The 26525-nt window shown below is 40.0% G+C and overlaps 1 protein-coding gene across 7 annotated transcripts in view; it reads right to left on the reverse strand.

Annotated features, from left to right (window-relative positions):
- ARHGEF10 (Rho guanine nucleotide exchange factor 10) overlaps positions 1-26525 on the reverse strand; it is a 102984-nt gene that overhangs the window by 61053 nt on the left and 15406 nt on the right. For 5 of the 7 annotated variants that reach the window (XM_015859321.2, XM_015859323.2, XM_015859317.2 and 2 more), the window contains exons 3-11: positions 15075-15245; positions 12413-12709; positions 11091-11157; positions 10089-10168; positions 8839-8895; positions 8067-8230; positions 4819-4935; positions 4136-4250; positions 2187-2299 (exon numbers count right to left, since the gene is read on the reverse strand). In XM_015859321.2, the coding sequence (XP_015714807.1) occupies positions 2187-2299; positions 4136-4250; positions 4819-4935; positions 8067-8230; positions 8839-8895; positions 10089-10168; positions 11091-11157; positions 12413-12709; positions 15075-15245 (1181 nt within the window). The remainder of the gene's footprint in view (positions 1-2186; positions 2300-4135; positions 4251-4818; positions 4936-8066; positions 8231-8838; positions 8896-10088; positions 10169-11090; positions 11158-12412; positions 12710-15074; positions 15246-26525) is intronic. The other 2 variants (XM_015859320.2, XM_015859322.2) reach the window with 2 other exon arrangements.

Raw genomic sequence — 26525 nt, forward strand, 5'->3', positions numbered from 1 at the left:
TTTTAGAGATTTGTTTTCACACAGAACAACTTTCAAATCCAACTCATCCCAAGGCTTTCAAAAGCGGTGTCCTGTTTGAGAGAGAAGGCAATACAAGGGCAGAAATACAGCATTCCTATTTTAAGCTATCATAAATTACCATGAAACTCAAATCTCAGACTTGCTTCTCTTCCCTGTGGCCTTGTGCTTTATTCTCTGCAGCTGCCTTTAATTCTCCACACTTGTATTTCATATTATTAAGTTATATGCAGGTCATGTAAGGATTTTCTTTCAAGTGCTGGCATTTCAAAAGAAGATTTAAAAATTATGTGAGCCCTTGCTTAAAGATATATATGGTAAAATTCATTGTGTCTGATTTAGCCTGGATTTAACAGTTTTTTATTGGGTATAATATATTGGCGGCTCCAGTAGGAGATAGTATCTCCGCTATTTGTCACACTTCATTCTTCTGAAAAGAATAAATAAATTTGCAAAATATTTTTTTCAGGCTCTACAATACACAGATTAAATAGTTTCAATTGCTACAAGTTTGTCATGATATTCATAGCTTACATGAGGGCTACATGCAAGTATTAGCACTTTTGCTATTAGAAGTATCATACAAACATAAACAACGTATAACAAGATGTCATGTCACAGTCATAGAATGATGCAAAAGCTAATATGATAGGAACAGAAAGCAGACATAATAGACCAACAGGACCCTGATTTTAAACAAAAGCTATCCTGCCACCTGCTGTTAAAAGCAAGCACATTCATAAAGTCAGCTTACTCATCCCAGAGTAATTCAGGTTGCAAGGAGTTTCTGGAGTACACCAGAGCAAGTTCACCAGTCCCACTACAACTGGGACACTCAGAGCTGTCATGTACTCTGCTGTCCTCCAGACTGCATCACACACAGGGTTATGCTGTCCCTGAGCCAGGAGTCCTGTTTGAATCTGCTAAACCACCTGGATTTTCTGTTAGCCCAGCTCTTCAGCTCAAAGTCAGCTTGAACGGCAGCCTTGCTTTCCAGCATGTTACCTGCAGCCTATCCCAATTCACTGTTGTCTGCAAACATGCTGAGAGGTGCACTGAAGCTGGCATCCAGGCTGTTAATAATGACATTAAACAGCACTGGCCCTGCATCAGCTCCTGAGGACACCACTAACACTGGTCACCTACCAGACTCTGTTCCACTGATGACAACTCTCTGAGTAAGGTGTTTCAAACTGTTTTCCACTTTACAGTCTACCTGTGTAAATTATATCTCTCTTATAGGACACTACTAGGATACTTCTGGAGACTGTGATGAAAGCCTTGCTAAAGCTAAGATGAATGACATCCTCTGTTCTCTCTATTCACAAGCCAGTCATCTCAACGGCACTCAGGCACAAATGGACTTCCTGAAGTCTGTTCCCAATCATCCTCCTGTCCTTCCCAAAATGTGAAAACAGCTACCAAGAGAATCTGCTCCATAACCTTCCCAAGGACTGAAGTCAGGTTAATCAGACCCTTGTTGAGGTTGAATGTGAAGTCTAATTTTTCCTAAGGCACTGACGATAAAGGCTTTCCCTTCAGGACCACTGAACACATGCCACCTAGTTTTAAGGACATGTGTAATTCCAACTGGCTACAGCATCGGTATCCCTTAGCTGTATCCTCTTCCACTGCAGGTAATAACTCACAGGACCTGTCTTGTAGGGTTGGAAGGTCTAAGGTCTTCTGAAGGTCTAAGGACAGTTAGTAAAAGCTGACTTCCTCAGTCCCCTCAGTGTCTTTTGTCAGACAATATTTTTCTTAACTTTCCTTTTTCTTACATGTACATCAAGATACATCTATCTATCTATAAGGAACCTTTCTTTACATCCACCACACCTCACTAGCTCCTGCTGAGCTCTGGCTTTCCTAACTCCATCCTTGTTAAGTTGGGCAGCTCCTCCTGGGTAGATAACCAAGAATAGTAGTTTATACCAAATTAAGAGCGCTCTCTCTCTTTCCCGAAGAGGATATATTCATTTAAAATTTGCCAAGTTTTAACATTTTATTTAAACATTTATTTTAACATTCATTTTAATGTAAACATGTTTGGAAAGCAAGAAACCTGGAAGCCACTGATGCGGAGCAAAATGAAAGTGAGTGGTGGAGCGTGAGGGCAGATGACCAAAAAAAAGAGGCAAAAGATGAGATTTCCAAAATCCTGCTACCTGCTGTTGTGATAAACCTTCAGGCATAGGGGTCATAATGGCTTCTGTATGCACACAGTCCACATCAATAAATAAATTTAGCTCCTCTTCTTCCAGGCATGTTGATCTATGATCTAAAAATAATTGAATAACCAAAACATCAACTTTTAGAATGTGTACATTAAAAAGAAAAAAAGGAGCAAGTCAAAGATCCAACTGTCCAAGAACAGTACATACAGAGCAGCCTTATCTTAACTTACCATGCAAATTAAATTTCTCAGCATTTCTATAGCATCTGTGAAGCACTCTTAACACAGAAATATTTTCAAAAGATAGTTCAAAGTCCTAAAATCTGCACAAAAGCAGATAACCTATGCATTTTCTGCTTGACCTTTCCTTCCTCTTCACAGATACAAGCACAGGGCTGTCCAGTGTGAAAACTAAGATTAAAGCTCTGTGGCTCAAGGGCCTGAACTTTTGAAATAAATGATTTTTGGGAAGAAATTAAACACATCATTAATGTAATTCAGTGCAAGAAATTCCATTATAACTGTCCATAAACTGAACTAAAATCAGAAACCAAACCCACTCAAATGCTGGCACTTGCAAGAAGCAAGAATAAGGGATTCCACATTGCTCCCTATGCATTTCTTAGTGCCACTAATTTTACATAAGAAGCATGACTGAAGTGCAGTGATAGGTGGCAGCACACAGCCAGTCAAACAGCCAGACACCAGCAGAGCAGAAAGAAGGGACTGTGTGAGAAACTACAGCTGATAACAAAAAGGGAATTAACAGAAGCAGTTCTGTTGGCTAGAGGAATTTATGAGTTTAATCAACAAATTTATCACACACTCCCTGTTGATTTGGTAAGTGGCTAAAGTATCAAACCATCCACAGATATCCTACATCTGCTACCTAACCTCAAGATAAATAAAGCAGAAAGCTGGGTCCATTGTAACATTGCTGGGCTGATGAAGGTCATTTCCTCCTGTGCAACAGCAAGAAAGTGAAAATACATTTTTTACCACAAAATCCGCAATTTAATTTCTTTTCTATGGTTGTGAATCTCCTAAATTTAAGCAATGAAAGGGATGTGATATGTGCAATAGGCCTTATAGGTACAACACAGCTTTAAGTTGGCTTACTTGCTAAAAATCATCTTATGCCAATCTTGTGGTTTTGCCTTCTTAAAGCCACAGCTCTAAAAGCTCTCAAGTTACAACCATTTAGTTAACTGAGCAGAAACCTGAGCAGAAAAATAGACTGTCCCTCAGACTTACCACGGAGAAGAAAGAAGTTTCCGTTTTCTTAGTACTCCCTGTCCCATGAAAATATAAAACACCAAAATCCTGTGGACTGTGGTCTCTGAGGATCATATCAGAGGACTGATGCTTGTTTGAATTTTGAACTCCTTCTGTTGTGACAGCTCCTAATTCAAGATCCTCCTCCCACACTTCTGTTTTTTTAAGCCCAAAATCACTAAAGCATAATAAAGCTTCCACTATCAGGCAGAGTTATTCAAGGGAGGGAAGCAGACTGTGAACCCTAATCAAACTTATCTGATCGCCACATACCAATTTCTAGCTAGCATCTATTACACTCATATTTTTTAAGTGGACTATTCTGTCTTGCTTTTGAATTCTGAGGTCACTGCACCCTAAATCTAACACTACTCAAGATGCAGTGACTGTACAGTGATCTGAACTGAATGCTAAACTATTATTAGCTGACATAGAGCTGATTTGACATTCTGATCTAGTGAGTGGTGTTCCTGCCAATGACAAGGGGGTGGAATTAGGTGAACTGTAAGGTCCTTCCAACCCAAACCATTCTATAACCATTCTATAATTCTGTGCATCCAGTATTTGGCTCCTAGTGCAAATAAAAATCCTACTAAATTATTCACACACTTCCTCAGAAATAACTAGAAGAAACAACATTAACAGAGTAAAATAACAGATACATACCTTGAGAAATAAAAGACTTAGTTCTAATGAAGGAACGGCCCTTCTTCACGGCTGCTTTTGTCTTTTCAAGTCCGTCTTTGGTACCTTCTCTAGCAGCTCTCATGAGCTTTTGCATCTGTAAGATAAAAAATATAGTCTACATGTTCAGTGAATAATGGGAATCCACTTCAGCATACCATGCAGAGTACTTATAACATCTTTTTAGAAATACTATCAAGTGGGGGCTATAAATATAGCCTAAAGTCAAATAAATTTACTGGAAGTACACACAACCATTGAGTACTTCTTCCTAATAAAATCAAACCTGGAGAAAAGGTCTCACTTTATGACAACTTTGCAAGTACGTTCAAAACAGTAGAAATGGTTTAAGAACCTTTCTGCTACAAAACATCTGAAATCACAATAATCTCAAAAGCTCAACTATATATTATACATAAAAAAAAAATCTAAGAAAGATCATACATGGCAAGGCTTCTCATTCATCTGCCACTAGCTCTACCAGAATATTTCTGACTTAAAGATGCAGTTTTGTATTGACTACATTGTTACATAACCACTGTGTTTTGCAGAAAATGTTAAAAATAATGATTTACTTAATTGAAGAAATCAGCATCAGACAACATGGCTTGTGTTGGAAAAGCAATAATTTAAACATAGCTAATTACAGAAATTAACTACGCTACCTTCAGCTCATGTTTTTGCTTTAGTTGCTGAATCTCTACTGCTCCCACAGTGTTTGCCATCAAATCTTTCATCTTTTTTTCATAATGCTCCTTTAAACGCGTAAGGTCATGAGAAAGCTACAGTGTACAAAAAGACACAATCTTTTCAAACAGCCTGCAGTGCAAACTTCATGCTAAAGTACTCGAGTATATCATGCACGTTGCCCAGTCTGCCTACTGAAACACAGACAACTGAAGGAGAGAATATTCCCGCAGGGAAGCTCCAGCCCGGCGAATGGACCGTTACCCCTGCAGTTCACTGGACTTGCCGAAAGTCAGCCAGGCATCTTTGCACTATGCTGGCAACTATGTAAAAAGAGAGATAAAGTCACTTAGTCTAAGCTAACTGCATATTAATTATATTATGCACATCTCTTACAAACCATTTGGAAACACATCAGTTTTAACATGAGCATCATTCAGTGGATCGCAAACCCTACCCAGTGCATTTCTGACTCTCCTTCAAAATGGTGAATCAGATGAATTCTCAAAGGCTGATGAAGTTGCAGAGGTTGCTGACACCTGAGAAAATGGAGATCTACAGTACTAATGTGTTGGGAAAGGAGCACAGAGACTTGTTCCCAGCGTGTGGGAATTGGGAAGTATGCGTCTTTCCTCTGCTCTATCACAGCCTCATTGCATGACTGCATAACAACCTCATGCATGAATATATTCATTTGCAAGGTAAGTTATCATGGAGAAATAATTAATGGAGTACTAATTAATCATCGCCAAACATTCTGAGGAAGCCAAATGAAAGCAGTCAACATTTCAATAGGAAAAAAATAGATATTTGGCATGCCTTAAAATAGAAAAGAAGCCCAATGGAAAAACCCTCTGCTTGATGCCAACAGAGTTATTTGGCAAATGATCAAAGCATCAGGAAAGAGAAGGCTTATTGAGCTGAAAACAAAGGGGCAGGTCCCGCACTGAGCTCTACTAGGATAGGTTAGGATGCAATTACCTCCAACATGATGACTCTGGTATTACAGCAGTATAATTAAGAACAGCATCTGGTTCACAGCCTAGGAATATTTGATAGTATAAACACTTTCAATTCTTAAAAATAAAATTTAAAATATCATTTCAAAAGTAAAAAAGAAAAAGTGACTTTGAGGGAAGTCATACTACCACTTACAATTAAAATCACGCCTCCAACCTTCCCATACTTTTCAATCAACTGAAAAAATAATAGGTAAGTCCCTCATAGGCTCTGAAAGACTATAAAGGAAACACGCTGGGAAAATAGTTAACATCCATCGTAAGACCTGAGGAGAAGTGAGAGTTAGTCAAAGGAATGGATACAGGGAGTAGGTAAAAAGGGGAGCTGCTTCTGTTTATACTGAAATGCTGAAGCAAGAGCTTGTTTGTTTTATCTTAAAAGTTCTAAAGTTTTGATCTTTCCTTATCCTCCTCCAAACCTCCTTTCTAGTTTCCCAACTTCTCCAGCTCCCACTGACCCATAGAGGGGCAGCAGTCTCTCGAACTTCTTCATCCACCAGCTAACAAACTCCTAACCTCCTCATCGCTATCCTCAGAAGAACAAACAAGCAGCCACATTAAGACTTACATGCTGAAGTGCAAAGTACTTTCCAGTCTCCTCCAAAGATATTCAACAACCAAACTCAGTTTTCTTCAGGTTAGTTGAAAAACTTCCTCCCCAGAAAGAAACTGCTGCAACAGCTTAAACTTGTTCTAGTCAGGTCAAAAAAACAAACAAACAACAACAACAAACCAGTAACAACAACAAAACCACAACATCAGCACCCAGATTACAAAGTGCTGATTTGAGTGGAATCAAGTTTTCCAGCTAATTGCTCACTCCCTGATTTCCAAAGCACAGGCAGCAAGGATGGAGGTCAAGGGAAAGCAGATAATGGGTACTGGAGGGAAACAAAGAAACGAGGCTCCTGTTTTCATTAAGATAAGAAGCCTGTAAAATGCAAAATAAAGGTGCTATAGAAGAGCAAGTGCTTCAGTGTTCCCAGCTAACATTCTCACACATTCTCTTTTTGAAAGTGCACACGTACAGGGATTGTATTTCCTGGAATAAAGGCACGATAAATGTGGTAGCAAGAGCAGCAGTATTTAAAACAGGATAAAAAGTATCTAGAGCCGGAGAATCAGAAAGCAGCTAAAGCAAACATACCCAGATTAATGAAAAAATAAGCCGAATGCACAAGTATGGCCCTCAGTTTTGGTATTTCCCCTTCCTGCCACTATATTACCCTTATAGACTTCTGAGTGCTGAAGCATTTTGTTCTCGGACTATACTCAAATACAAAGCAGCTCATAGGCATCTATAACTGGTTAGCACACATCAGAGAAACTCCAAGTTTTCTGCAGGATCTTCAAGCACCAAAACCTCCTCCTCTCAGAGGACCTGTACTCTGGCCAGGCTCTGCACTGCCAGGCATCTGTACGGGCATCCTCCCTGCACTCAGAGCAGGGAACTGACTGCTTCCCCAGATCACACGCAGGACTAATATTTTTTTTTCCCCTCACAATAAGGGCATAAGAGTAAAAAGAGAAGAAATGAAGTAGAGAGAGTAGTGCAGACCTCCTCCTGAAATGCAGTCGAAAAGATGCAGGAAGAGCACATACCCATGTTGCTAGTGGCTTCCTGGCACAGAGAATAGATGTCACCAATATAGCATTTCAATCACACCATCTTTCTTCTGTCTGCAATAAATGTTACAGACTTCTCTTTGACCACATAAAAACTAATATATTTTTATTTCTTTAAGCTCATTAACCATCAAATGACCAAAGTGAAACAGATCTAAGGCAAGCAGGTATGGAACACTGGCAGTTTCGTGACTTTTGGGTGCCTGAAGGATCCCAAAACTTCAAGCTTCATCAGGCTTACCCCAATCATTCCTCACATTTTCCATACTCACTTATCACTTACTAATCCAGCAGCTGCAAGAAACAAAATGTGAGGAATTGCCCAAATGGAAAAATAATCCCATTTTTACTTCCACTTTTAATCAGTTTGAGGTTTTCTCTTTTAAGGAGTTCCTGTTTAATACTTCCATCTTTTCCCTCTTGCATTTTGTTCTGGACTGCTACTCCCACAGATTTATACCTCCTTTATAAAGATGATGGCATTTGAAGCTGGATTAAGGAGACAGGAAATACAGGAGAGAAAGGCAAGTGTTGAAAATCAGAATAACCTCAATGACTGAGCAGCACTGCAGGATACATACGTGTCTCTTGTGGTTGCCTCGCAAAAAGGAGCTGGGAATTCCATTTTTACACTCAGAATCACTTTGTTCTTCATAGCTTTCAAACTCACTTGAACTCCATCCATACTCCAGTGAGCTGTTTCCACCATCATCACCATTTTCAACATCATCATAAATCATTTCCTCTGCAAGAATTAAACCAAAACAAAAGAAAGCTACACTGAAATACCTGTCTATTTAAACAACAAAAACCTTGTTCAGGATGCACCATAAAGAACAATGCAGACTTCCATATGCATACTTTTGCATAATATTAATTCCATTATTTTAAAAAGTGAATGTGTCTGTTGAAACAGTACCAGAACATACGGCCAGTGTTCTTGTTACACACCACAATACCTCTGGAAACATGCCCTATTCAAACAGTATTGCTACGTCCAAATCCCACAACATATTAGAAACAATTCACAGCTGCTACTCAAAATGCAATTACATCCTGGCTGAGAAACCACAGTGCTAAGATGTCTTCACCTTCACTAAGGGACTTCCCACTAATAAAAGCATTACCCATAAATGCAACTTAATAAATTCAAATTCTAAATGAATCAAATTTTAATAATAAATTTTGTAAAACATCTTGCCGTTGTAAGATGTAATGATGATTGTCAGGGCTAATTCTGCTTATACAGAACTTAGTTAATGCATCTGTTCGGTATACATGCACATAGGTTGGATTGCACTGATTTTAACTTAAAGTAGCATCTATACGGTCCATATTACAAAGCCTTCAAACCTGGTTCAGAGTCTGAATTTTCTCTCGGCACGTCATCATAAATTACTTCATCTGGGTCTAAAAGCAAAAAAAGGAAACAAAAAGGAATGAGAAAACCCTTAAAATCTACTAGATGAGACCAAGAAAGAATTTTGGCTGTACTGGTATATACTGGAAGAGGTTGTCTAGAGAAGTTGTGGGCTGTCCCTCCCTGAAACTGCTCAAGGATGGGCCTTGAGTAATGTGATGGAAGGTTAAATTGCCCACAGCAGGAGGGTTAGAACTAGATGATCTTTAAAGGTCCCTTCCAAAACAAGCCATTATATAATTCTATAATACAGTGGAGATACAATTCATTTTCCCTCAGCATTTTACTAGTACATCTAATCATGGTTATTCGAACAACACAATAATGCACAGGAACTGTAATTACACAGTATGTGTGACATTCCAAGTGCTTTTATCTACACTGTTTATTATGACCTTCAGTAGCTTGAAAACAGAAATCTGCTTCCACAGACAGCTCTCTCCTTTTCACATCACAGCACTTACTTATAAAGTGCTGCTCAACACCTTTACCAGTTAGCTGTAAAAAGCTGCAATTGACATTTTCAGAAAAAGAATCAAAACCATAAGTAACATAATGATCAACTTAGGAAGTCAAGAGGTAAGCCAGGAATGTAAATTCTTCAGCTGTTTCAAGTGACATTAAGATAAACCTCCAGCCCAGTGAGATCCTTCATATTGTCGTATCCGAGAACAGCCAGGATAACCCATCAGTAAACCACACTGTCTATGTGTGGCTTTCAAATGGATATATTTGGACTTCATGATCTTTAAGGTCTTTTCCAAACTGAGCAATTCTATGATTCCATTAAGAAATTATGCCAATTCCTTCCTTTCCACCTTCTCTACAAACCTGTTTGCCAGTTACTGTAGGAGAAGAGATGCACACACAGTCTTAAGCAAATTCCACCATATAGACGATAGAGCCACATGTCCTTTAGACAGTGATTAATTACTCTGTAGACACCAGAAAGCGGAATGGAAAAGTGAATGCTACATTTGTTTTAAAACACATAATTTTATTACACCACTGGATATTTCTAGCTGGGCACAGTTGGACTCCACAATACCCCCATAAAAAAATACAAGTGAGCATGGACACCCCTGTAAAACGTGTTTTATATAACAATGTACATTACACATACTGTTTATCACAACTTAAAACTGACCTTCTATGGCTGCATTCGGAGCTCACTGATACTTACTTTCCATCCACGCTGTATTTGCAGGATCTGCAACCCACTTGGCCAGAGCATCATCCTCTCTCTTGACCTGGTTATCTTCACTTGAAGGGAAGAAAAGAAAAAAAAAGGCATAAAATATAAGCATTAAAACCTACACAACAATACATTTACACATCCAAGAAAACAAGTCAATAAATAAAAACATCTCACTGATTTCCAGTTCTCACTCTGAGGCTGATGATTACTTAAAAACTCTGATTCAGCAAGTAATTAGGATTTTAATAATCTAATCCATTTAATAGTCTGACGACTTCAGTCAATAAATTGAAAACACTTCCTTTCCAACCTCAAGAAATATTTATTTCTAAATTATTTTTTACCAGAGCACAAAACTATCTCTTTGAAAGTGTTTTAACTATAAATGAAAATAAAGACATTCAAAGTTACAGCAACAGGTGCACAGCCTCTTAATGGTCTGGAGGAGGCTATTTTCCTTCTCTAGCTGCCATCAGTGGGGCTCAACCTTCAGTAGCCCATCTGGTTTTGGCTCCCAACACTGCTTTTCTACAGAGACGTGCAGAAATTGATGGGAATTTAGCCAAGGGCTACTGAGATTGTTAGGGATATGGTAGGGACACAGCCTACAAGAAAAGGGTTGAACACAAGGAACTTATTTAGCCTGATAAGAAGGGTGATCCAGTAACAGCTGTAACTATCCGAAAGAGAGCTACAAAAGTGATGGAATTCCATCAGCCACTGCTGGTCCGACCGCATGTTGGCAGTGGTCCTGCTGCAGATGATGACTCTATAAAAACTGTATATTTTCATGGACAATGACATATACTGGTCCTTAATCTGTGCAAATTTTGGTGCACAAGCAAATTTAAGGAGTCAAAAAAGATAAAAAAACTTGAAAGTAACAGACATGAAAAATGAAAAATAAAGTATTTGATTTATTCAATCCAAGGTTTCTCAGGAATTAAAGTTTTACAGATCATTAAAACATGCTGAATTGTCCATCACCTGTTCTGGGGCTCCTCTGAGTTTAAGGAATTACAATGACATTCTTCAGTTGCTGACTGCATACCTGCTAAATAGAAAAAAAACCACATACAATCACCAAAATGCTTAGAATAAAATACTACTGTGGTTCAAATGGCACAAATTAGTTTCAGAAACTGCTGGGTTTTTTTAAGCACTGCCAATGAATAATCTACGCAACATTTTTATTCTTGAACATATCTAAAAAAAGTAAGTGCTTCTTCACACTATCATACCTATTTTTGCAACTCAGATAATTCACATGGACAGAGCAATTTGTTATAAGAGTTAGTCAGAGAAAATTACAGTGGCTGGCACATTTAATTCTTCTCTCTCAAACACATATTCCTCTACAGGCACTAAAAACCACAAACATATTTGCATATATTCTCTGATATGCCTAGCGACAGTAAATAGCAAAGGCTGCAAAAAAGTGTCATAGTACACAGAATTACAGTAGAATTGCAACCTAGATAAACAATAATATATTCAAAATGAAAATAAACAGGATATGGAAAGCCTTCTGTTCCTCCTGCTCTCTTGGCATTAAGCTGTCAACTTTGCCAATTCTGGTTACAAAATAGGGGGATCATTCGTGCTTTTGTAATAATCCATAGTTATTTCCCCTTTTGTCTTAATATTGTACTAAATAACAAGCAGAATTCACCAAATCATCTAGAAAAAAAATCTCACAGCGAATCTATATCCACGAGACCTAGAAAAACAAGTAAACAGAATTGGATACAGAAAAGGTAAAAGAGACAAGAACTCTGCTAGAACCTAATTCAAGTATTCCGAGGTCTTGAAAAGAAATCATCTGGCTTGAATCATGACACTGGAAATTATTTTGTGACATTAGAAGGGAATTAGCATTAATCATTTTTAATGGTAAGAAAAGACGGGAGTCCTGACTTTCACTTTATGCGCCAGCAAAAACAAAGGCCAAATATCGCAGATGTAAAATGTTGGGATATAACTGACTTAGTGTTTATACATTTTTTTCTTATGCATCTTAACTTAGCTATCTCAATCCTAATGAGGAAAGCATAGTCTTATTAATTTTTTTTCCCCATTATTGCTGTTACTCAAAATTTGTGTGTGTTTTTCAAACAAGCTGACACAGATTGACTAAGTCCAGCTAAAATTTAGCTCCTACTTTATGATGAAATTATTCTTCTATTTTGACATACAATATCCTAGACAGCAAGTCTGAATGCTACGTAGGCATTTACAAAACAACACAAGGATCTCAAGTTAAATATGGATTCCCCCTTCAAATAAAGTAAGTTGCAAAAATACTGTACCTTCCTCATCTACAGAAACGCTACGTATTATGACAGGACTGGAGTATGCTGGCAGTATCAAAGGTAAATTGGATGGCACTGCATAGCCACAGGGAACAGGGACAGAATATCCGCTGGACATGTTTGGACTGGCAGGTTCATCTTGAGGACTTGGATCTGGTGAGGAGGATGGATCCTTTTCTTGCATTGGGGAAATATTTATGACTGAGTAGGGATTTACTTTCCTTGGAGCATCTTCTGCAGTAGGTTCTGATGCTTGTAGCTTCTCACTTTTTTCTATGTTATCAGCTCCTTTAGCTGAAAAATTAAACAAAGTGGGTTTTTTTGTACCTGTCCAAGCTGTTTAACGTTACTATTTACAATTATCCCAAACATTTATATGACTTTACATACATCTTAATTAAAATCTGTGGCTCAAAATTCTCACACTGTGATGCTCTCCTCCCCATTTTACAGAGGAGGAATGCAACAGCAGCAAAACAATTAAGTTACAAGGATGCCTATGGAAAAACAATAACTTGATCCTAAATACTAGATAAGGAGATTTCTAACAGGTTACCAGGATACATTCTTCCTTCCCATACAAACACACCTGCAAATAGCCTTATACCCTGAAGTTTGAGGTCAGTCTCTAGTGGAATTTGTATCTTATATATACAATCATAAGAAACATTTCAGAAATAGCCATGAGCAAAGAAAATGCTCACTGGAGGGACACTCTTCAGGGAGCTGAAAATGCTCTTCTAAGAAAACAGAAAAAAAGAAAATACTTTTTTCCTCTTTGAAAATAAACTCTCTTCTTTCTGGTATCTCTAGAGAACTAAAATGCAGTGGAACTGAAGGCTATTTCAAAGCAAGCTACAGAACTGGATCCCAAGTAATCAGAAGTTTTTGAGCTGGAAGCATGACTTTGCAAGCGAGCAACAATTTTTCAAGGAAAGATTGTATTTAAGTTCCAGACTGTCAAACTGCACAGTCAACTGATCAGTTATTTATCTCTCATTGCCATGACCACAGTGTCTGTTGACAAAAGAAAACTGGATCAAAGTCAGCAAAATCAGATGTTGTCAATTTCAGCAGAATACAGCAATTTCCAGAACATAACTCAGGATTGAAAACATCTGCAAGTGTTGTAAAAAGATGTTTTAATCTTCAATAAAATAAGACTCCTGTTATGAACAAAATTCTGACACTCTGACTCTGTTCTTCAATGCATATCAGCTTAAGATCAGCAACCAGAAAGCTTAGCTGCAAAAGCAGCACATCTGGATTCATCTGCACCTATTGCAGTTGCAAGGGCAAAGTTTTATTGTAGCATGGCACCAATACATTGCTTTGTACTGGACATGGGTGGGAAACACCACACAAACTGCACATGTTCATTGTTTGCCTTATCAAAACTACCACAAGTATAGCTAGCACAAATAAGCAAAACACAAGCATGGTTGTTCCACAGATCTCTCTTCTTATCATAGAATTACATCACAGGGTAAGTTGGAAAGGGTTATAAAAATCATCTTGTTCCAACTCCACTGTCATGGGCAGAGATGACAACCACTAGATCAGGTTGCCCATCCAAACAGGCCTTGGGCACCTCCAGGAATGGCGCAACCACAGCTTTTATGGGCAACCTGATCTAGTGCCTCACTACCCCCTGAGTAAACACCTAACCTAAATCTCTCCCTTCTTAGCTTAAAACCACTCCCCCTTGTCTTATCACCTCCTGCTTGTCCCCTTATCACTATCTGCCTGTGTAAAAGTCAGTCTCTCTCCAGCTCACCAGCTCCCCTCAAGTAGTGGATAGCCACAATGAAGTCTCTCCAAAGCCTTCTCTTCTCCAAGCTAAACAAGCCCAGCTCCCTCAACCTTTCTTCAAAGGAGAAGCCTTTGAACATCTCTGTGGCCTTCCTCTGGACCCACTACAACAGTTCCCCATCATTCTTGTGCTGTGGGCCCCAGGCCTGGACACAGTACTCCAGGTGGGTCCTCACAAGGGCAGAGCAGGGAAAGACAATCACTTCCCTTGCCCTGTGTGCCATGTTCCTTTTGATGCAGTCAAAGATACCATTGGTGTTCCAGACTGCAAGAGGCCTGATGGCTGTGTCCAGCTATTCATCCATCAGAATTCCCAAGTCCTTCTCCGCAGGGCTGCTCCCAATGAGTACTTCTCCCAGTCTGTACACATAACCTGGGACTGCCCCGATCCAAGTGCAACACATTGCCTTTGGCCTTGCTGAATTTCATTAGGTTCATGTGGGCCCACCTCTCAATCCTCTCCAGGACCCTCTGGATGGCATCCCTTCTACTGTGCACCACTAATCTTGGTGCCATCTCAAAACTTGCTGAGGGTATACTCAATCTCATTGTCTACGTTAGAGATAAAGATGCTGAAGAGCACCAATTCCAAGATGGGCCCCTGGTGGACACCACTCGTCACCAGACTCCATATGGACATAGAGTTGTTTACAACAACCTTCTGGCTGTGAGCACCCAACCCTTTACTCACCACCACCTTTAAACTCAATTTATAGATAAGGATGTGTTGTAGGACCATATCAAAGGCCTTGCACAAGTCAAGGTAGACTTTTTACATGTTTATTTAATTCTACGATCAATCCTGACTCTTAGACTAATGGAGGCAGAACCCATCGGGCTGACTCACCTGTGATATTGGCCTCTTGGTGCTCTGTGTTACTTCCAGGATCAGGAGGAGGTGGCACGAGGGCTTGCCTGTCTGCTTCTGGTATCTCATCCCCACTGTCAAAGTCAAATTGCTCTCCCTCATCCTCCTCTTCATCATTTGTACCCGCAGCTTTGGGCTCATGCTCTAGAGCTGTGCAAAAAGACAGTCTTTAGTTTAAACTGTTTTTACTCTTAATAATGACTTTACATGACCAGCAGGTGCTTTATGCTACAAATGGAACTCATACAGCAATGCCTTAGACTGTCAATGCTGAAACAAAACAAAGCTCTTGACATACTGATAACCTCATCACTTTTCAACAAATTTGCTAATATAAACAATAAAATTATTAGGAAAGCAATAGAAAATAAACACAGTTGTGCCGGGACATTTGGACACCAAGTCATTTCTCCTTTCAAATTTCTAAATCAGAAGGCCAGTGTTCACAACTTTCTTCATGCACATCAATGAAGAACAGCAGAGTGTTGTTCCTACTCCAGTCTGGGACAATGTATTAAATAAAGTCATTGGTTTAAACCTGTTAACCCCATTAACACTCATTTCAGTCATCAAGGTGCATTTTGGTGAAGGGAGGGTTGACATTTCGGCTTTCACCTTTGAAAACAGTAATGGCTGAAACCATTACATCCTAACATGGCAGCATTGGGAGTATTTTTGTCTTTTCTTAGGAAGACCCTGCAGCACAAACTTGCTACTCCATTCAAGCATGGAGAGTGGGAAGAAAAGCTGAACAACAGCTTGGTGCTATTGTTCTTATCCGTATGAGCATGGAAAAAACATGAGCATTTAAAACCTTTCCCCTGCATTATCAACTGCTATTTTTACTGTGTGTTTGCATCATGGGAAACCTGTACAAACACCCAAATCTCATGCTGGAGATCCCATGCAGCAGGTAGGGAAGACAAAACTTTCCAGGCCTCTCTCTGTTCCAACATAAGGGCCTCATCCCCTGCCTAAACCTATCATAGCTGCTTTCCTACCACTTGGAGGGAAAACTCTTTATTGGAAGTCTCCATACAGAAACAGCAACTGTAGAAAGTCTTTGGCCCAGCCAACCTTTCCCAGAAGCTCCTCCTCAAAACCACTGTTATACAGAAGTTCAGCCCTGTATTAAAAATGTTATAACAACACATAACCACAAAACAAAAATAAATTTTTGACTACGTAAATACACAAATACTTTATAAACATATAAATGAAGTTTGTAGGTTTCTCTCTCTCCTTCAGGTAACACACTGTTAAGAACAAAGTCTCGCAAGGGTGTTTGGAACTCCTGAATCAGGATGATATTATCAGCTCTTCTACCATCCAGGACTTGTTTTATATCTTTACAATAAAACCCACACAATCCGCAACTCTAGACTGCTTAGATTGTCATGGTAATCAGCATTCTTGCCAAGGCTTCTGTTTCTTCAGTCAGGCTGAGCCAGCATATTTTATCACAGCAACAAATAACAAGATATTTCACGCAGTCTCTCTGTAGGACAGAAAGTGAACTAATTGCAAAAATATTAAGGAACAAGAAAGGGGTTATCCTGCATTTATTGTCATCGTTTATGGCTGAGGCAGCAGGACATTTAATTTAATTCTGATGCTTTTTAAAATTCTTTTGTACACAGTCAGCCTTTAGATTAAGGCTTTTCATATTTGCCTTTGTCCATTCTCCTGAAAGATGAAAAAATTCTACAGATCTTTTCCAAGTGACCTGAGACAACCACAGAACTCCTCCTGATTCAGCACCCACCTGACCTGACTTTGTTCTGCTTGCTGCTCAACGGTCAGAGGAAAAATGAAGGGAAGAGTTTTTGTTGCTGTCATCTTGGTTTCAGTATATCTCTACAGTTCAAACTTAGTAAGGTAGCGGTTTCCAAGTGGAATGTTTTGGTTTTTTTTTTTTTCTTTTCTTTTTAATGATCAGCATGTGAAGTATTGGTTAGACATCCAGATTAGCCTGATAAGTAAGCAGATACAAGAAAAGCACAGAACACCACAACTCTTAGCTGCATACACTGCCACCTGCCACCCCTCTTGCTGAACTACAGAAAATCAGCAGCAAGTGCTACAAGCACATAAGAGAGATCTTCTTTATTTTGTATACTGGGAAAAGGATGACAGGGTTACTGGAATTGGCTGAATGTGCTCTGATCATTTCTACAGGATTTGGCCACTGTGGAAACTTGGGCATTGCTTGAGGAGGGCTCTAGTAAGGACACTGAATCTACCTGCTCACTGGAGGTCAGTCCTAGAAATCAATAAAAGAGCATAGATATAAGAAATATCCATGTCATACAAGCAAACATCTAGGGAGCAACATGAAATTTATAGCAGCATATATATATGCTGGTTATAGAGCCTTCTGAACCCATTCTTTTCCTTAGGGCAGATGAAGGTAACTTAGGTATCAGATACCAGGCAAATTCTCTGCTCCAGCACTTTCACACCGATGCAATTCCCCAGGTGCACAAGTCCAGCACAGTGTCATTTGTCAGTGAGAGACAAGAATTGCCACCAGCAAAAAAGGTAATTTGAGACACTAAAAGCAAAAGGAACGACTCAGGACCCAGGAGCAAATACTTATCAACTAATGTGCAGCTTCCTTTCAACCTTTCTATCCAATTCCCACAAAAACCAACTAACTCATATTTTATGTGGAAGAAAGAAAATCTAACATAAGAATCAAGTATCTCAGATAAAAAATATTTTCAAAAGGTCTTACCTATTTTTTTTCTGTTATGGTTGCTAATGCTGAACTGCTTGTATACAAATACTTACTTTGCACAGGAAATAAAAAAGGTGTAGACCTGAAAGGTGGGCCAGGGTGAACCTAATATGGTTCAACACAGAGAAGTGCAAGGTTTTGCACTTGGGCTGGAGGAATTCCAGACATACATACAGACTGTGAGGAACAATCCTTGAGAGTAGCCCTGCAGAGAAGGACGTGGGGGTCTTGGTGGATGAAAAACTTAACATGAGCCAGCAGTGTGCTCTTGCAGCCCGGAAAGCAAATGGTATCCTGGGCTCCATCAGGAGAGGGGTGGCAAGTAAGGACAGGGAGGTGATTGTCCCTCTCTACTCAGCTCTTGTGAGGCCCCCTCTGGAGTACTGAGTCCAGGTCTGGTGCCCCCAGTACAAGAAAGACAGAGAGCTATTGGAGAGGGTCCAGAGGAGAGCCACAAAGATGATCAGGGGGCTGGAACACCTCTCCTATGACGACCGGATGAGGGAGCTGGGCTTGTTCAGCCTGGAGAAAAGAAGGCTGAAGGGTGACCTAACTGCAACGTTTCAGTGCCTAAAGGGTATAAACAGGAGGGAGTCAACTCTTCGAAAGGGTAGATAACAGAAGGACACGGGGAAATGGTTTTAAGTTGAAGGAGGGAAGATTTAGGTTGGATGTCAGGGGGAGTGGTGAGGTGGTAGGGTGCTAGAACAGGCTGCCCAGAGAGGTTGTGGATGCCCTGGGAAGCCTGGTCTACAATTAAATATGGTGGTTGGTGGCCCTGCCTGTGGCAGGGGGGTGGGAGATTGATGATCCTTGAGGTCCCTTCCAACTCAAGTAACTGTGATTCTGTGACTGCCCCTTGCACTCCAAATGAAGAACTGTTCAGCACTGCAGATAAACACAGATCATGTCATAGAAAAAAAAAGAGAATATTTTGTATAACTACAGTTATGAAGCTATGTACTGATTCTACAGTTGTTTGTCTTAAATAAAAAAGTACACACACAAAAACATATTTCAGCTCTTGGGGAGTTCTACAATAAATTAGGATGGCACGAGGAACACTTAAACTTGAGCTGAATCTGACTACTAAAAAAATATATATAATTTAAAACTTAATGCTTGTGAAGGATGTTCCACTTCTTCCAGTCATTTAGTTGTTAATGAACATGATCAAAAAGTAAAATAAAATAAATAATTTTAAAAAGGGATTTCCAGGCAACTGTGACTGCAGAAAAACATGGGAGGGTGGAGATGGGGTGGGGAGAGAAGGAAGGAGAGGGTGATATGTCAACATCACAAAATCCATCTGAAATTACTTCAAATAACTTAATTATTTAGCAGGAATTCAATTTGCCCTTTCACCGCTGCTCACATTCTTAACTTTATAAGCTCCAGCCAGAGCAATGAGAATACAGTAATTGATTAAACTTTTTTAGCATATGCCAATTTCATTCTCCGGCAATTGCTTGCTAATGCTACAGAGAAATACTTCTCCTTCTTAAAAACCTACATGGTTAAAACATGGGGTGAGAAAAGGTAGAAATCTGACATAGAAAAAATTCTTTCAATTTAAGTGTGAAAAATGTGAATTTTGAATTAGAAAAAGGAATAAATGCTATTATAATTGTTTTTAAAAAAGCAAACAGAATTATGACTTCTTTTTCTTACCCAGCAAAGCTACTTTTTCTTAAGCTTACTTTAAAAACAAGCTGTGTTTACAGAGACCTGTGGAGGCATAAGCAAATTTAAACAATGTTTGGTTGTTCAGCCAACTCCAAAACGTTCTTGGCACCACCTGCTCTTCCACTCATTTTCCCTAAACTATTTACAGTTGGATGTAATAAAGCTTAATAGTTACAAGTTTGAGAATGACCTTAATTTTAAAGCTGAGATGAGGCTAGTGAAGCTTCACCAACAATTTTCGTTTATAAATAAAATAGATTTATGACAAAATAGTACAGCACTTGCCATCAAGTGTATACACTTTGAATACAGTGCAAAAGGGAGAAAAAGAAGCAGAATTCTGTCCTGCCTTGAAACCATGTAAATTGGAAATGGTCCTTAAGAAGTTAATTGAGCTTCTTCCATGGAAAACCAGGATACAAGGATCATAAGAAGGAACGATTTGGCAGTGTGGGACACTGTAACAATAAACTGGAACCCTGGGGAATAGACATGCTACTATTTAATACTGACTTGTTCATGAACACACTTGTTATAAGGTTTTAAAAGTGCCTTGAGAGACTGAAAGATGACTCCTATATAATTAAGAGTGCAGCCATAGTAACACTTATCTGTATATTAAAAAAAAGGGGATAACTTACAAAGCAAAACAAACAGGCATAACAACTCCAGTACATACTATTTCACCTTGACGCATTCCAGAGATATCCTCTTTAGCCCTCACATAAAACTAATGATACGTTCACCTTTTCAGACTCTTATTTCTGAACAGTCAGTTTGCCCTGCTCCTTATATAAGCATAAGACACCATATAGCAACAAGAAATAGAACTGCACAGATTTCTATCTTCAGACTGAGAGACTGCTCTTCATTAGAATAAACAGAAGTAAAAATATCCTCATTAAAGCGATGAAAAGTCTCAAAAATTATCATTCAGTAGGAATATCAAAGAAAGGAAAACTCAATTCCTAAATATATATATTGAAAAGCCTTGATTCCTGAAGGAAAAAGAATTACTCTGTCCCACCTGAAAACCTTCCCAGAAACTGTAGCCCTCACATGAGTAAAGTATGTAAGCAGCTCTTTCAAAGCCAGCCTCAAGCCACAACTGCTATTAATGCAGCAGCAAGAGAGGAAAATGCACATAATCATACAAATATTCTCATCTTATCGAAGGAAGAGCTGGGAACTCCATTCCTTTTCAGAGTCTCATGACAGAAAACCATTACGGCACATTTTAAAATAACCCTTCAGCAAAACCAATTATTTGGGCCCAGATACACCACGCAGACAACTCCCAAAGCTGAGTTCGGTTTTTATCTCAGGTGAAGTTTTGTAACAGAAGCTTGATGTTTGTCTGTTCTGAGAAATGCTAAGAACAGCCTTGACTGCTCCTGTAAAAATGTTCTAATTTGGCCAACCTGTAAATCTTTCAAAAGCTGCAGATGATTCATAGCTGAAAGTTTAAGTGTGCTAACAGATCATCATTGGATAATCTGACAGCTATTCAGCATGAATTAGACGCCATTCCTACAGCCATCAAGCAACAGTATTTTCTACCTAATCATATCTTGCACTTGAGACTGCGATTTCTTCAGTATCAGAAAAGAAAACTGAACTCAAGCATTCTTTTGCTCTGGTTTTTAGTTTGCATCTCTCTTCTCTGTGTTAGTCCACTTAGCACCCACACAGGGAGAAAGGGGCAGAAGTAAGCCAGCTAGTTCACGTGCAACGTGCTGAATAGATAGACAGGGAAAGACAGAGAAGGAAGGTGATGTAAGGATCGCTTACTGTGTGGCTAAGGAGGGCAAGTGTCAGGGAATCCCAGGGCTGGAAAGGAGGAGCCTGGAGGGCAAAGCCAGGCCCAGTAGAGAGAGAGAGAACTCGACCAGAAACACCACTGCTTTAAAGTAATAGAATTTAACTGCTTGATTGCATATTTCCACAGGATTGTATCATCCAAGGAACTTGCACACTAGGATTTTCTAACTTCTGTTATCCACTAATAAATACCTTCATGTCCTTCAGAGCATGCACGTGCAGTTTTTTTCAGCACATTCTTAAGCACAGATCTCCACATTCCTCAAGGCCCACGCAGTCACTTCCAACTGCTAAGGACAAAGCCAGACTGCAGAAACACTCATGAAACACTTTTACACATTCTTTACACACAGAGTGGTGCAAAGCTGGAACAGGCTGCCCAGAGAAGTTGTGGATGCCCCGTCCCTGGAGGCATTCAAGCCCAGATTGGATGAGGCCCTGAGCAGCCTGGTCCAGTTTTAAATGCAGAGGCTGACAGCTGCAAGCGGGTTGTAGTTTGATGATCCCTGCGATCCCTTCCAACCCAAGCCCTTCTATGATTCTATGACTCAGCAAACAAAAGTGCAGATCCACACCCTCAGTTACACCAACCTAACACTGCACCCCTGGAAAGCGAGGCATAACAGTGCCTATGGAGAGCATTCTACCACAGCAGGAGCAAGTGCCTCTGCAGTGCTCCACACACTGTTACAGCACACCATCAGTACCCACAGATTAGCTCCTTGTACATTCTCACAGATGTACATTCTCTCTGCTTTGCTGGAAAAAAAATGTCTAAATCAAAACAGAGCATTCAAAACCACACATGGGCTCTCTTCCATTTCCTTCCCTGGAAAGCAGATGGGAGCCAGAGGCTATCATTCCCCAGTCACGTGCAGTTGTGCTAAGCTGGCATTACAGGAAACAGAGGTCCCAGGGGCATGAGCACGTTGCTAATTACTCAAAGCTCATACACACACCCAAAGTATGACCACAATGTGAGCAATACAGGTCTCTATGGAAAGTAATCACACAAAAAAACAAAATAATACATAGGCACACAAGGAGTATTTCCAGTGATGGAAACTAAAGCAAAACCACACCAATTAATAGGCTCTCTCTCCAAATAAACAACAAAGAATTAAGCAAAACCTTCTCTCTCATATGTCATGAATGTATGTATTACATATTGATACTGTTGTCAATCACGTGTAACAGACATTACTCTTCTGGACAGAAAACAAACTCCAAACTGAAGTCAAATGAATGATGAATCTGTCTGTTCAGGTCGAAGGAGAAGACTCCAGGAAAAAGACTATGGGAAAGATTTACAAACACCAAAAAGTCTTACATACTGCTCTCTGTGCTATAAATTAAGATTTAAGTTAGTTAACAACTCAAAGCATCATCCAACAGGCTAAAACAAAAAAGTCTGATACAAATTAAGCTGTTCAGCAATGTAAACAGCCCACCTCTGTAATCCTACAGGATGCTTTTTAGTGCTGACTACACTATATCTACACAACCTGCTAGGTAAATATTGGCATTTTGTGACCATTACATGAACTGTCTTATAGAATCATAGACCTAAGACCTAAAAAACCTAAAAGATCATCCAGTCTGACCATTCACCTATTACCAATAGCCCCCACTAAACCATGTCCCTCAACACACCATCCAATCATTCCTTGAACACCCCCAGGGTCGATGACTCCACCACCTCCCTGAGCAGTCTATTCCAGTGCCTGACCACCCTTTCTGAGATGTAATATTTCCTAATGCCCAGCCTGAATCTCCCTTGCCGCAGCTTGAAACCATTTCTTCTAGTCCTGTCACTAATGACACAAGAGAAGAGGCTGACCCCCAGCTCACTACAACCTTCCTTCAGGAAGTTGAGAGCAGCCTCCTCTTCTCCAGGCTGAACATTGCCAGCTCCTTCAGCCTCTCCTCATAAGGCCTGTGCTCCAGACCCCTCACCAGCTTTGTAGCCCTTCGTTGAACATGTTCCAGGGCCTCAATGTCTTTCTTGCAGTGAGTGGCCCAAAACTGGAAACAGTACTTGAGGTGCAGCCTCACCAGTGCTGAGTATAGGGGAACAATCACCTCTCAGCTCCTGCTGGCAGCACAGTTTTTGATGCAAGCCAGGATGCCATTGGCCTTCTTGGCCACCTGGGCTCAAGTTCAGCTGAGCATCGATCAATGCCCCCAGGTCCAGTTCCTCTACACAGCCTTCCAGCCGCTCTGCCCCACGCCTGAAGCTTTGCCTGGGGATGCTGTGGCCAAAGTGCTGGACCCGGCTCTTGGTCTTGTTGAACCTCATCCCATTGGCTTCAGCCCAGCTCTCCAGCCTGTCCCTCTGTAGGGCCTCGCTACCCCCAGGCAGATCCACACTCCCAGCCAATTTGGTGCCTTCACACTCAGTGCTCTGGCACTGCTATGACCAGAAATAGCCCAGCCTGGTCCCTGGATGACCTGACTTTTTCCACCTCAAAACCATATTTGTCGATTCTGCCACTAGAATTTCACCAGGAAACACTGTGGATGCACTGCAAGCTAAGTCCTCAAAATAAGGTGACATGACATGCAGAGCTCAGCCAGGGCTGCCGTGTGTATGAATTGCTGAAGTCGTCCTGCAATATGCTGCCAAAAGGACAGTACACATATGGAAAAAAAAGAAGTGAGCTTCAATAAAATGGAAGTCAAACAGCAGAAGAGCAAGTCATTGGAAAAAATGAAGCATTCATCTTTGGAAGACGAAGGAAGAAGCATATTGGCTAAGCACAGGATACACAAGCCATGTGAAAAAAAAAAGAAAACCAAATACAAAAATAAAGATTTTCTAGGAAAACTGTATTTGACCACATAGTGGATATATTTGTGGGAAAACAACCATTTGTTAAAGAAATCTCCACAAGAGAACATAATCCAGCTCAGCCTTTATTTCTCAGCATTTTTAATCTATTACATCTTTTTTTTCCAAATGATTACTTTTTACATCAAAGCAGTTCTTCATTAATTACTTGAGGAATATGCATTTCTCTAATACAGCCTGTTTAATTAGTTAGCAACATGAAACTGCTGCATCATCTGATAATACCTTAGACTGAAATGACTTTGTTGTCTAGTGAGGCAAAAAGTGTCAGTTTATAATAGGGGGCTGAAACAGGTGAACCATGAAATCCCACTTCCACAGAAAAAACACATACAGTTCAAGTATAAAAAATGTATATCCTACTAAGAAGAGCTGGAGGCCACCCAAAGTAAAATCTGAAATATGCTATGCCTTGGACAGAATATTAAACAGATAGGCTGACATGGAAGCAAAGTTTAACATACACACCAAGTCTGACAAATCTATTATCACAGAAAAATAATGGGGAGGAAGAAGTCAACATTAATGTAGACATTAATCCTCTGTTTACAAACTCCATTTCTACCTTGTTATTTTAACAATAAAGATCAGCAACATTGTCTGCCTACATCTACGGGCAGCCTGAAGCTGGTATGAATCATCTGGCTTTGGTTTACAGGCTCAGCAGGGCAACTCCCCAGACACAGGACAGCAGGAGCCCAGCCATTCCCATGTTTTGGCTAATGCAGCTCATTGAAGAGGGAATAGGTCACCAGTACAGTCTGTCAAGTTCAAGTTGTATAATATTCCCTTTCTTAGCAGTTGTTTTAATTATTGTTTTAATGTGTCTTTGGAGGTCTTCTTTGCACAAACACACTGAGGTTCAGCTACAGGTCAAAAAGGTACATGCACGGAATTCAAACAATGATAACGTTTCTTTAGGAGCTTACAGTCCATTAGCATCAGATCCTTTCTCATCGCCTCCTTCTGTTGGTCATGGAAAGGAAGTTCTGCCTTCACCCCAGTACTTGCCAAAAACAGCTGCCATAACCAAGACGCACGGGCTTCAAAGCTGCAGCCAGTTCACATAGGACATCAGGAAGGGACTTTTTCCAGGCTGAAGAGACATCTTAAGCAATTAGCTGGCAAATGTTCTTCATGTGGAAACACAAGAGGAATCACCAAAACAGATAATTTGATATGTAAAAGTGCTCCCAGCCAAAGTTAATTTTCCTTCCACTTTACTTTGCAATACAAGAGACTCCAAAGACCCTCTGGATGCTTTCCCCAAACCAATTCAGTGCTCACAGGACAACGTTGTGTGTCAGCATCCAGATTTCCCTCTGTCTCTCCCTGTGACAGGCACACAGATTCCAGAAATGTCACCTATCAGCGTGTGCATCTCCATGAAGCACAAAAGTAGTGACCTTCCAGACCCCAGGGAAACCTGTACCAGCTTCAAAGAAGATTTTTCAGGTCACTAAAGTCACTGAGCTGAAACCCAGCCTATTTAACAACACAACACAAGGGCCTTTCTTTAGCAAACTAAAACGTCTTCTTGACCTGTGGTAAGTACTCAGACTCACAAGAGTCAGAATGTAAGGTAGTTTATTTAAGGTGTATACACCGGTGCAATGGGGAGTTTGCACTGCACCAATTGTACAACTAGTGTCTCTCAAGCATTCATATTTGTACCACATAAAATGCACAATCACGATCACTCATGATTCTGCAAAGCAAGTACTGCTAACTCACTCTAGACAGTGAGTTGTCCTATGTTAACTAATTCCTTGAATGTTTTCTTGTTTTTCACTCCTTCTTGGACTTGTGCGTTGTATAGTCTGTTTGAATAAGTTTTCTTTTGTGGTGACTGGTCCAGTTTCTTATCTGAAGGTTTCAGGTCTGGAATTCCAGGAGCTTCTTCCTTTGCAATGTGCTATTGATAAGCGAAAACCTTGCACCCATTCTACCAAAATCCTACCAAGTCTGAAGTAATTTCTTTAATTTCTATGGAATTCAAGCAAGGGACCCCCCTCGTACATGTACAGTCCCCCTGTACAGTGATCATCCTAGGTTTTCTACCTTTATTCATACTGTATTCCATGAAACTATGACAAGGTTGCCTCTTACTGGAAAGCTTATTTGAATGAGATGGGATAAAGAAACTCTATGTAGAGGGCTGTATGGCATCCTTCCTCAGATACTTGTTAAGCACGTCTTCCTCAGATGGCTAGGAACTGATTGTTCATGTGCTCTCTATAGAGTAAGTAAGCAGCACCTGACAAATGTTCCATTCAGCAAATCAGATGCTTTATCTAAGAAATTGTAATGCAAACAAGCTTTTACTGTCTCT

This window comes from Coturnix japonica, chromosome 3, assembly GCF_001577835.2.
Source record: "Coturnix japonica isolate 7356 chromosome 3, Coturnix japonica 2.1, whole genome shotgun sequence".
In the NCBI taxonomy this organism is placed as follows: Eukaryota; Metazoa; Chordata; class Aves; order Galliformes; family Phasianidae; genus Coturnix; species Coturnix japonica.